Source organism: Macrosteles quadrilineatus, unplaced genomic scaffold (genome assembly GCF_028750875.1).
Source record: "Macrosteles quadrilineatus isolate MER2022 unplaced genomic scaffold, UCM_ALF_1.0 Scaffold_1__1_contigs__length_201487025, whole genome shotgun sequence".
NCBI lineage: Eukaryota > Metazoa > Arthropoda > Insecta > Hemiptera > Cicadellidae > Macrosteles > Macrosteles quadrilineatus.
The window spans coordinates 38,764,883-38,778,237 of NW_026542594.1; the positions used below are offsets into that span (position 1 = coordinate 38,764,883).

Genomic DNA, 13,355 nt, shown 5'->3' on the forward strand with positions numbered 1-13,355 from the left:
GCTTTACGTCCAAAACCCCAGATATGTGCGTTTTGTCACATTTCCTCCGAATGTTTGCTTTATATATGTACCGATTATCGTTTAGAGATTACGTAATCTTTTAAATAAGAAACCTTTCTTTGGATAAAGGTGGTTTCTTCAATAATACAAGTAATAATACTTACATTTTTTAAGTAGTTGTAGCGGAATCTTAGCTACTTTTCTCGCTACATTAACATTGATTGAGATAGTGATTTTTATCACAACCTTACGTGAACCAACCTCTTTCAAACTGAGATTTCCAAGAAAATTGGGCCTACTTTCTTGGCTTCATACAGCTGGTCGCAGTAGTTTCATTACCTATTACAACGTTCCGTGGACATGGAGGCCATTATCTGAGTGTTATCCATATTTTTGGCTCTCATTTCCTTCAATTGTTACTCTATGATTACTGTCAGATAAAATAAAATCGCTAGATGCAGACGACGTTTAAACGTTACGGGTGACAAGAGAAGCTATTGAATGCTTGCAAGTGATTGACAGGGAAATTATACAGTTATCAATTTAGTTTCCTTATTAATCGATAGTTTCAACTTTGGTTTTAATGGAAACCATCCCTAAACCTTAAAATAATCAGAAAGCTCTATCAATCTTTGCTTTCGCTGTTGATTGTAGTTCATGATCACAAGCCCTTCCTTGGTTGCATTATTATTATTACGAATATTTTTCAAAGGTTAACTAAATTAACGAAGAGGAAATTACCTGATGAGATTTAAGATATGCCTAGACTACATAATAATTGTAACGAAAAAATCTCCATATAACATGAAACTTACATTGAAAAAATTGCATAGTTTGCTCCTGCTAACAGCTCTTGTCAAGGACTATTCCTAGGCTATGCTATTGGATTAAAACGAATACCAAGTTAAATTAATAGGAAAGGAATATACCTGTTTAGTCCTTGTAAGAACAAGCCTACTATAGCCAACTTTTTACAAAGCCAAGTAGGCCTAAATGTTATTTTTACTTGACAATTTTCAACAAGCCGATTTCAGGATAAGATTTTCTAAATACTGTTTTCAGCACCAACGTTTGTTGAACCACAATTTGACCTATGCATAATGACAAAGGACGATTTCTTGACATTGAAAAGTGTTATTCATAGAACAAGTAACATATCACTATGGTTAAAAGTTACAGCAATGTCGTTTTTAACAATATAAAATAAAGATAGGCAATTAACTCCGAAATCAGGAAGCTAGGCTCTGTAACACAAAAAAGTATTTTTAAATAATCGTTTCACAGTTTTATTGTTTTTAATAGTTAATAAAAGACATCTATAAATTAATTTACATTAAAGAAATAAAATGGGCTTATCAAAAATAGTTTGGTTGTATGTCCTTTGAACTTAATGAAATTTACATATAAGATGCTTAAAAATAATGCAATATTTAAAAATAAGTACTAAATATGATGGAACACCCAACTAACTTATTTTGGTTGTGTTGTTGTAACGTTAGGTTTATGTAGTTGCAATTAATTTACATTTAGCCACTGAGTGCGTGGAATAAAACTAACGTCTTTGGAAAAGTAGCTAAAATTGTAGCTATAGCTACATTTCATTGTAGCTGTAGCTGTAGCTAAGCTACTTTCTTGGAAATGCAGCAGTAGTTGTAGTTGATTTGATTGAAACCATTTCAGAACATAATACTACTGTAACCCAATGGAATGGATTGTATCAAATAACAATTTCAAGAGTTTTTAAAACATCTTGTACCCCTAACAATATTATTAATCAAATGCTTTAGTCATTACCTGTTGTAATTTTGTAAGTGTTTTATCTATGGTAATCTATATAAATAAAATTACAGTTTTGTCTGTACATTGCCTAGAATCATGCAGTTTTTGGTTATTTTTACGTTTCATAGTCTTATCTCTATTTCTGTTTAACAGACAGACAGACAGAAAAAAAATTTCAAACTTTGTCTGTTTGTCCATTCTGTGATTCCGTCTGTAACGCCAAAATGTCATTTTACACGGCCTACTCCTAGAAAACTAGAGTACCGATCAAGGTTCTAATCATTTTTCTGTATTTACTGGATTGGTGAGAGTGTCTTTGCAAATTCCGCAACAATTTCCGATCAAGTTTTGTTAGCACATCCAAACCAAGTAAGATTAAAAACGTTGTGCCTTACTAAACCGGTTTAATTAATCGCAAGTGCAACGATTGTTCTTGAGTTTTAATCATCGTCACCAATAGCTTACAAAAAAGGTTTCCACTAATTGACGGCGCTTCAAGGACAGTTGTGTAAAGTGCAAAGTAAGAAATCACAACTGCAGTGGGTGATCGTGGATGTTGCTGCGATCTTGGAAGATCTTTCTGATTTCGCTGTGATCGTAACAGAGGTATAACTTGCAGATGTAGCTAAACTCGCTTTTCCAATGTGTCACTTTTGGTTTCTACTTACTTACATTTAGACAACAATATAGGTACTTTTAAGTACAAGAAGTAAACTACAAACGTCCAAAACCCCAGATATGTGCATTTTGTCACATTTCCTCCGAATGTTTGCTTTATATATGTACCGATTATCGTTTAGAGTTTACGTAATCTTTTAAATAAGAAACCTTTCTTTGGATAAAGGTGGTTTCTTCAAACTGTCATTAATATGTTAACATAAAAAGTTGCTTACAAATAATGGTATTAATGGGAAATAACTTTAATTTTTGAAAACTTAAAAAAAATTAAAACCAAGGGTGATTAATAACTTGGGTAGCCTACTGCACCACATGAAGTGAAAGTTTTTTTGAACAAACCATAGTGAGTTTTTAAAGCTTTACGTTGTTAACGTTACATGTTACATGTTTTGTGGCCTGTGTTTTTATTTATTTATATATTTGCCAACGGATTAACACCTATAATACAGTTGGATTAGAAGGACAGTTTGAATTGGTCGTAAGTACTATAGTTCTTTTCTTAAGTGTTAACGTTGGTTATTGGTAAACTGCTACTTTTCCTTAGAATCGGTGGTAGCAGTAAGAATAATTTTTACGTACAAACACATCACTACTGTATTTACAAGTTATCGTTAGTGCTGCACTTTATTTCTTATTAAATTTAATTGATGTCTTACTGTATAATTTTTGCGTTTTCTGTCTGGACTCCAAAATTTTAGTTTATGCTATGAAAATCATAAAACATTAGTGAAAGATTTTGTTTAGTAAACCATCATGAATTTTTAAAGCTTGGCGTTGTTAACGTATAAATGTTTTGTGGACTGAGTATTTATTTACTTATTTATATATTTGCCAACGGATTTACACCAATTTTACAGTTTGATTAGGCCTAAAACGATTATCATAAAATTCAATGACACTATCAAAACTTTAAAATAATTATGTTTTTTTTTTGTTAAAGCGTAGCAAATCCCCTAATTCAATTCTGTATTTGTGTGTGTATGTCTGTTGGTAAAGCATTAATGTCCTTATTTCTCAGTGTTTCGTGGAAAAGACTAGAGCACCTTTGTTAATGAAAATTTAAAGCCGAATAATGTGTGTAGTAGTGTGTAGGCCTAGTAGTGTATAGTAGTTGAGGTAGTATTTTAACTACTTTTAACCAGTGAGAAAAGTAACTTTCAATTACAGGCCTACCTTAGGGCTATGCCTCATATATATAAATCAATTCCTTTTATCATTATGTAGATATAAAATATGGACTAACACGATCGGGTGACATCTAATTGCGAAGCATTCGCTTTGGCTTTAAAACTGTCAGCTATTGTATTTGCGAAGGTTTATATGCATTCCTATACAGTAATAGTTTTGCCAGCATATCTGGAAAAATGCACACTAAATATGCAAACCAACTCCTGTTCTGAATATAAGGTTTCAACTTACTCCAAGATTCCCGTACGTAGAACGGGCAAACAGCTAGTACACAATAAACACTGTATTGGTAGGGCCTACTTACAATAATACCGAGTAGACCTGTTGCTGTAGTACCAGTCTCCATGTTACGTATCTTGGTGATGTGTTTCTCTTGAGCCAACACATACGTTACAATGCCCAGCAGACGAACACAGTTCACTTCCACATAGTTATGTTCCTTCAGTACATTCCTGTAAATGATTGTCATGGTGATAAAAACTATTTAAAATGCATCAACACACTTCCTTACTACATTCACATTTAGTTATCATTTCCTCAAGGCTTAGTTGGCTACACTTTTAAGTACTTCAAAATTAGGATTATTCAATGTCTCATATTACCGTACTCATAAACTTTGTTTGAGTCTCTCAAATAACTCAGTTGATGTTTAACTTTCAGCTTTTAACAATGAGCTTTCTAAAACAGATTGATATCATATAGGCTTGGTGACTAAATCAGGGTTTTGATTTTTTATTTGATAAAAACCATTGCAAATTGTCTCTGTTGTAAAAATAAATATTTTTATATAACATTTTTATTTTAATAAATTTTGTCCATAAGCTTCACACAATATACCAGAAAACAGTATTCCTCCAATTAACCATCCACAAAATCCAATGTATGATAAGTGCTAATGATAAAGAGGAATACGTTTTAAGCTGGGTTTTCCTAGGCGCAGAAGCGGAGAGCGGAATAGAGATTAACATGGCATTCCGCTCCGCTTCTAGGAAAACAGTAACATTAAATTACCTAAGACAAGTGGAGTCCACTCTCCGCGTTCCTCTCTCCGCTCTCCACTTCCGCGCCTAGGAAAACCCGGCTTTAGGGAGGTTGGGTCACTATCTTCATACACAGTTAAATGTAAGTTTAAGGTGCAAATGGCCTATAAAAATAATGAAAGCCATTACAACTTACTTGAAAGCTGTACCCCACTTTCCTGTTAAAAGATCAACTTTGGCCTCTTGGAAACTGGAACAATAATATCATTGTTAAAGACTGGCAACTCAACAAAACCATAGACACAAAAAAATTAAGTACAACAAATTATTTGGCAGCAATACATGTACCTAAGAAATAAAAATATCACATGGGTCACAGTGACCTGTGCGTGATTGAGTCCTTATTTGGCTGCTTGATCAAAATAAAAATTCTTTGCAATTCACTTAATTAATAGGCCTACACATAAAAAAATCTAACAATAACTTGGTTAAATAAGTATAAAAATTAATTTACCATACAATTATAATAACCTAGCTCATTGCTTGCATTACAATACACTTTAACTTTTTTCCTTCAATTTCCAATTTTACTGAGGCGTGGATTACGTCAAGTAAGAGTGCTGTAGAAGGTACAATAGATAGTCCAGTTATCGGTTGGTTAGGTCTAAACGAGATATTCTGGGCTGATAAGCGACTCTGTATTGTCAAGGCCTATCTCCATCAGCCAGTTAGCGATAACCCTCTTATATACACTCAGTGGCACTCGCAAGGTCCCTAATTTCTGGAGGAATATTACGCAACAACCAATTAGCAATCTGTTAAATTAATTGATTTGAGAACTCTTGGAACCCGTAATCCTATCATCACAGAGTTTCTGGTATGATAGTTATGAACTACGGGCGAGGCGATAAGGTCTAAATGAATGTATAAATAAGCTAATAAATCTTTAACATTAACATATAGCTGCATTTGAATAACGTTTCGGTTTTCTTAAGGCAGCTCTAATTATTGATTTTTGAATCACGAAAAAAAGGTTCAACTACTGATGAAAAAGCACCTCCCCAAGCTATTAAACCATACTGCAGATGAGATTGAACGTATGCGTAATAAATTCTTTTAATTTCTTCATGTCGTAAAATTTTACCTAATTGGTAAAAAACATAAATCATTTTTCTAAGCTTTGTTTAAAAAAATGTATATGGCTTTCCCATTTCAATGTAGAATCCATTATAATGCGACACAGTCTCAATAATTTGGCGGTTGCAATCGCTGCCTGCGGTGCCACATGAGTGCAAGGTTAGTCTGAGTTAGGCGGGAGGCCTTCTAGCGGGACGAAGTGCGATAGGAGAACATTTTGTTTTACTGACATTCATTGTTAAAATTTTTTCTTAGAACCATGTTTTTAAAATTTGTAATTCTGATGATGTAATTAAAACCCTCTTCGCAAGTACGTACCCTAAAGATTACCGCTGTGTCATCTGCAAACAAGAATATTTTTCCAAAAATATCAATTTTATCAATGTTATTTATGTAAATTAAAAATAGTAAAGACCCCATTGTAGAACCTTGAATAATTCCAAAATCTACATTCATTTGATCACTAATTGTGTTATTAATTGATACTTCTTGAGTCCTATTGCTTAAAATAACTTTTAAACCATGTCAGGGCTAAACCCCATACTTCCAAATATTCAAACTTTTTTAAAAGAATTTTCCTATCAATAGAGTCAAACACTATAGCAAGATCTATATACAGTGGAACCTGGATAATTCGAACTTCTTTAATTCGAAATCTTCTTTAATTCGAATTTTTCCCGTGGTCCCTAGCATTTTGTATTAAAACAATGCTAAAATAACGTGGATAATTCGAATTTTATTTTGGATAATTCGAATTTTTAAGTGCCAAATCATTAAATTATTACTCTAAATATATTCAAAAATAATAAATAAAAAACATATTCCAAGCCACATTTGACTAAATGTTTGCGTTAGAACAAGTGCCAGCCCTCGCGCGCCTGCGTTTAGTCTGATGACTCATACCTCCCCTCCCGCCACCGCCCTACAGGTCATTGTACCCTACACTCCCTTCCCCTTTCTCCTCTCCCACCCACCACCACTGACCTCTTTTCAGTGTCGCATTGTGCGTGGTCTGTATCGGTTTGCGTGAAGGCCGTTACCTAACGTAGTTTTGCTGTTGTCTTAGACTTTTAGTTTCAAGTGATTACGTGTACAGTACTGTAGTTTTAACGTACCGTACTGCACTACTGTATACATTAACTTTTAGTGAGTGTAACTGTGTAGTGATCATGGCATCAACCTCATCGAAAAAACCAGGGTCTTATAAAACTTTGACATTAGCTGAAAAAGTCGCTGTGATCAAAGAAGTGGAAAAAGGAGTCAAGAAAAAATCTGAAATCGCGAAAGACTTTGGAATTCCACCCAACACCTTATCAACTTACTTAAAAAATAAACATAAAATTCTCAGCAGTGCAGAGGAATTTGATAAAGACAGGAAACGATCGCGAGAGCCAGGAAATCCGGATGTCGACAATTGTGTGCTTAAATGGTTCAAGCAGACCAGAGACAAGAAAGTTCCTGTGAGCGGTCCTTTGATTAGAATCAAGGCTGAGCAATTTGCTAAAGAATTAGGGAAGCAAAACTTTAAAGCTAGCACTGGGTGGCTGGATGGTTTTAAGGAGCGCAATAAAATTTTGTTTAAGGCAGTGTGTGGTGAAAGTGGGGCGGTGAACCTGCAGGAAGCTAATCAGTGGAAGAACGATCTGGAAGAGATGATCCAGGACAGAGACCCGAGAAATATTTTTAACGTTGACGAAACCGGTCTTTTTTTCAAATGCACGCCCGATAAAACACTTGCATTTAAGGACGAAAAGTGCCACGGGGGGAAATTAAGCAAGGAGAGAATCACGCTATTGGTTGGTGCTAATATGGATGGTTCGCAAAAGCTGCCTTTGTTGATGATTGGAAAATCGGCCAATCCTCGTTGCTTTAAAAATGTCAAGTCTAAGCCAGTAGAATATGTAAGCAGTTCTAAGGCTTGGATGACAAGTGACCTTTTTGCGAAGTGGCTAATGAAGTTGGACAAACAGTTTGTTAAAGAAAATCGACAGGTTCTCCTTTTCATTGACAATTGCACGGCACACAACACCATACCTGTCATGGAAAATGTCAAAGTGGTTTTTTTCCCAGCCAACATGACCTCTGTTGTCCAGCCCATGGATCAAGGGATCATAAAAAACTTGAAACACTTTTACAGGGGTTTGTTGGTCGAGAATATCCTGTCCGGGGAAGGAAACGCCCTCAAAATAAAGCTGGACATTTTAGAAGCATCGCGAATGTGCAAACAAGCGTGGGACAAAGTGAAGCCGGAAACAATAAAAAACTGCTTCAAAAAGGCAGGTTTTGTTAAAACCGACGAAGAAAGCGCCGAAGAAACTGTAACGGACGAAACTCTACCAATCGACGGCTGGGAGGATGTGGCACCCAATCAAACCATCTTGTACGAGGACTTTCTTAATGTAGACGAAAATGTCGCTGTGTGCGGTGAATTAACTGACGCCGACATCGTAGCAGAAGTCCTCGACACCGAGGAACAAAATGACGATGGATCGGGGGACGAGATCGTCGGGTCACCGGCCGATGAAGAAGAAACGCCAGTACCGAATGCAGCCGACGCCATGACCTACCTGAGAGAAATTCGGCGATTTGTGGAGAGCAGAAATGATGTCGGTGATGTACAGTTTAAATCATTAGATGTTTTAGAATCATTTATCATGGCCGAGAGATTAAACTCAAAGAAACAAGCCAAAATCTCTTCTTTTTTTGTAAAACAATAAATTAGATTTGATATGTTTTTTGTTTAACAATCAGTCAATACGGTCTCCAAACTTTTAGTTCTCTTTGGCCGATATTTTTCTATTTCTGTCCTGTTGTCCTGTATAGGGCCTATTTTGCTTAATATTTTGCTTTGGACTATTGGTAATCGTGTGAAGTTTGCGTGCAGTTCAGCTATTGCTGAGGACATTTTAAGGTTAGTTAATTTTAGTTTTGTACATAATTTCGTTGTCGTTTGAGCGATTGCAAGTTATTTTTATTGTATACTATTACTGTAATAGGCATTATTCAATAAATTAATGTTCAAATAGTATCAATAAAGTTAATAGTTTGAATTTAAAACGTGTTTTTATTGTTTACGGCCCTGGTTATAAGAACTTATTTAATTCGAATTTTTGGATAATTCGAAGTTTTTAGCTGGTCCCTTGAGGTTCGAATTATCCAAGTTCCACTGTATATACATATATATATATTAGGGATGGTCAAGTCTCAAAATTTCGGGAAATTTTCAGGAAATTTTAAATCTCGTTACACGAGACGAGATTTCTTTTTGGCCAAGATTTTTATCGAGACAAGAATAAAAAAAAAAAAAAATAAAAAAAAAAAAAAAAAAAAAAATTAAAAACGCCTGCAGAAAGTCAATGCAATACCCGCAATACAGGAGCGTGTTGTAGTTGTGTTTCCTTTGCGAAGGCGTTCTTATTTAATTAATTCTTTAACCCTAGGAGTGGCGAGACCGATTTTCAGTATGTGCTTTGTGGAGTGGCACTCTCATTTTGGCGAATTTGTAAGGGAGTTCTTAAAAAATCTGTATAAAATTAGTATGTAGAGATAAACTATTGAACCGTATATTCATTTTGTTCGTAATAGTCAGTAGAATTCAAAAATGGTAATACAAACCAATTTTAGAAAAGTAGATTTTTAGAAAAAAGTAAAAAAAAGAAAATTTATAAATTTTTCAAATTTTATTTCAAAAGCAAACACGTGTCACATGTAACGTAATTTTTTATTGCACAATTCAAAATATGCATTTTGTTCAAAATTTATTCCTCTACATAGACATATCATAATATACACAAAAGAATTATTTTTATAGATTTACTAGCAATAATACGGAAAAATTGGAAAACGTCAATTTCTTCAACTACACGTTGATAGATCCACAAATGCCCTCTACTAATAAATCAATATGATAAAACCATACATTTTTTGAAGCCAATAATATCATTCTATATAAGAATAACTAAATAAGAAAAGTAATAGAATATTTGGTTTTCACAAAAGCAAAAATGTAAACAAAACAACTAATCAGCTGTTATAGCCCACAAAACTTCACTAACTTTTTATCCTATTTTGGATCACACATGTATAAATATTTATGCAAAATAATGCATAAATATTTCGCCTAATACAAAATAAAAAACTAAAACGAACATTACACTGTAAAATTAGGGATAAAACCCACACTTCGTCTTTGTTATCGGACAAAAACTCACGACGACGCCGCCATTTTAGGTTAGACGATGACAAGTGTTCTGTTCCTTTAGCTTTGAAAATTCAAAAGTTTCTATTTGTGTGACCAGCCTAACAACATTGAATTCTACTGTCCTTCGTCTACAAGAGCGTATATAAAACAACGTTTTTGTACTTTTCACATTGTATATATATGCAATTTAGAAATCGACATTTTATGTCGATCCGCCACATGAACAATACGTAAAAATAGGCTATTTACAAAAATTGTTCATCAGCTGTTGGAATGTATTATGACGTTATACTTTATACAGAATAAAAGATTTCTTCATGATTGTTGCAGTGGTACCACTTGCTTTTGTCTGAGACAAAAATTACGTCTGCTATTTATTTTTGAAATGACTCATCATTTACGATTGCGCAACAAAACATGGCGTTCGCGAGTTCGCGCGTATTATTCGTTTAAATGTAACTCATTATAAGATCGATGTATTTATGTTATAAGGTTCATTCTTATAATAAAATGAAACTACGGAATCTTATCTTTCCATTGGTATAAGAGTTATGTCATTTCACCAACTTTAAATGTGCTTAACATGCAACTGAAAAAAACGTTACATAAATCGACATATTCTGTCGCCCGCCACTCCAGCGGCACATTTTGAAATCGACATTTTCTGTCGATCTGCCACTCCTAGGGTTAAATGTAAATATTACTTTAATTATTTTAATAATATTACTTTAATAACATTTGAGAAGTGTTGTTAAGTGTAAGCAGTGTGAGGAATGTTTTATTAATATAAAAAGTCAAAACAAGTAACTATTTTATAAAAATTAATATTGCTTTTATTTTATGATTTATTTTATTTTAGGATAAGTTGAACTCTATCCTAACTGATATCACTATGTTTCCTAATCGTAGGCATTTTTAATAAGTTAGGCGTGATTAATAAAAAAATGTTATGCTTTTGTTTTTTAATAAAAGATTGTAAATATTCTTGCCTATTATCATTATTTTTGTATTTAAACAGTCATCTAACAATGTTACAAAATCAGGTAAAAATTTTGAACGTGCATTTCCCGTTGTGTATGAGAAGGGAAATCCCGTCTCGAAATTTTATGAGAAATAAAAATCTTGTCTCGTCTCGAACTAAAAATCCAATCTCGTCCATCCCTAATATATATACAGGGTGTTGAAAATGTCTGGAACCAACATTATATCTGGTGAGTGGTTAAAGAAAAACAAATGATATTTTGTGTACGGATATACTATGGTTTTACCTATCTTTTGGTGCCTTATGCAAATTTTTACCACTTATAGGGAACGTCCTGTGGAGGATGCAGTAAAAAGTTTAAATGGAAGCCTATGGTAAATGATACATCATTTTAAAGGCCATTTTTTTCTGAGTAAGGAGCCACAAGTTTCATCTCAAAAGGACCACCCTAGCAAAAATGGCGACTGTTTGAAATTTAAAAAAACACTTATAGGGAACGGAATTTTTAAATTTCAAATAGTCGCCATTTTCGCTAGGGTGGTCCTTTTGAGATGAAACTTGTGGCTCCTTACTCAGAAAAAAATGGCCTTTAAAATGATGTATCATTTACCATAGGCTTCAAAGAAAACTTTTTACTGCATCCTCCACAGAACGTTCCCTATAAGTGGTTATTTAAATTTCAAACAGTCGCCATTTTTGCTAGGGTGGTCCTTTTGAGATGAAATTTGTGGCTCCTTACTCAGAAAAAAATTGGCCTTTAAAATGATGTATCATTTACCATAGGCTTCCATTTAAACTTTTTACTGCATCCTCCACAGGACGTTCCCTATAAGTGGTAAAAATTTTCATAAGGCACCAAAAGATAGGTAAAACCATAGTATATCCGTACACAAAATATCATTTGTTTTTCTTTAACCACTCACCAGATATAATGTTGGTTCCAGACATTTTCAACACCCTGTATATATATATTATGAATGCAATTAGTATTTTTTCATTTATATTCACTGACTTGCAAAACGTGACTATTATAGTCGCCCTGCCAGTTGGAGGGTTAAATAACTTCCTGATCAGCATCGTACGTGTTATTAAAGCACATAAAATATGTCATACAACACTTATATAATATATATACACTTATACTAACATAATGTTAATAAAAAAGTTGTTAATTTGTATTTGAAAGTTTTGCAACAGAGTCTGGATTTTATTTCATTCAATAATATTTTAAATTGACGTAAACGATATGTTGTTATACTCTTTGCATAAAGGATAGGAATAGATTTATGGAATTACCGGTGAGAGTCAGAATTTCAAATATTTAACATTATTATTATTGTGTTATTTGAATGCATGTTAGTGGATTCCCACAAGTAAATAGGCCTAATCTAAACGTTTGAAAATAGTTTTTAATCGGAATTGTAAGATAAATCACAGCCGTGTTTGTAATTATTTGCTGACTTTGCCTCTAAATGTACACTGAAGTATATCAGTGTAAACACGTAATGTTCTAATCAATCTGACTACGTAATTGTGTAATGTGTTCCATTGTCCGTAGACTTTGCCTGTCATGTGAGTAAAAAGTATAAGTGTAAATGTATTTATTACAAGTGATATTTGACATACCCGGTATTTTATGTGCTTTCAGGTGATCTAAATTACAAAATTATGTCAAATACGCAAACTTTTTTACCAAGTCAAACTTAGGGAATGACTTATGGTGAGCTAGCAACTGTTACGTTACGACCCATCAACCTGGTCAGCAACAAAAAATAAGGTATAAAATAGAATTTTAGACACTAGCACATTCTATGACAGGCTCACAGAACTACGTTCTTTTTTAATGAAAAATTGGAGACAGCTGTGGTCCATATAGATGGGATATATAACAAAAAACCACAAGGTGGTAACACTTTCCCCGCCAAGTCAGAAATCCAAAAAAGATAATAAATCATTACTTTTTCCGCCAAGAAAAACAATGTAATGTATGTAAGTTTGGCAACTTGGCGGAAGACTTTTGCTTGTTTTTTTTTCATTAAAGTTATGTTCGTGGATAATTTTACAAATAAATTTCTCTAATTAATTAGTCCAACTAAGTATAATAATTTTGAGGTAATCAGTTAATATAAAACCATCACTATTATGATGGTTATGAAATGTGGCACAAATAAGGTCAAATTTTGTAAAATAAGCTCTCACCTAGCAATGTACTAATGGGAGAGATACTTGCTAAATGAAACTAGTTTTATGGTATTTTTTTAAAGTGATCGAGCAAAAGTCTGCCGCCAAGTTGCCAAACTTACATACATTACATTGTTTTTCTTGGCGGAAAAAGTAATGATTTATTATCTTTTTTGGATTGCTGACTTGGCGGGGAAAGTGTTACCACCTTGTGATTTTTTGTTATATT

At 33.7% G+C, this 13,355-nt stretch overlaps 1 protein-coding gene across 4 annotated transcripts in view; it reads right to left on the bottom strand.

Annotated features, from left to right (window-relative positions):
- LOC128982785 (inositol polyphosphate 5-phosphatase K-like) overlaps window positions 1–13,355 on the bottom strand; it is an 88,285-nt gene that overhangs the window by 52,519 nt on the left and 22,411 nt on the right. For all 4 annotated transcript variants that reach the window (XM_054401785.1, XM_054401784.1, XM_054401787.1 and 1 more), the window contains exons 3-4: window positions 4,822–4,875; window positions 3,950–4,097 (exon numbers count right to left, since the gene is read on the bottom strand). In XM_054401785.1, coding sequence (XP_054257760.1) covers window positions 3,950–4,097; window positions 4,822–4,875 — 202 coding nt within the window. The remainder of the gene's footprint in view (window positions 1–3,949; window positions 4,098–4,821; window positions 4,876–13,355) is intronic.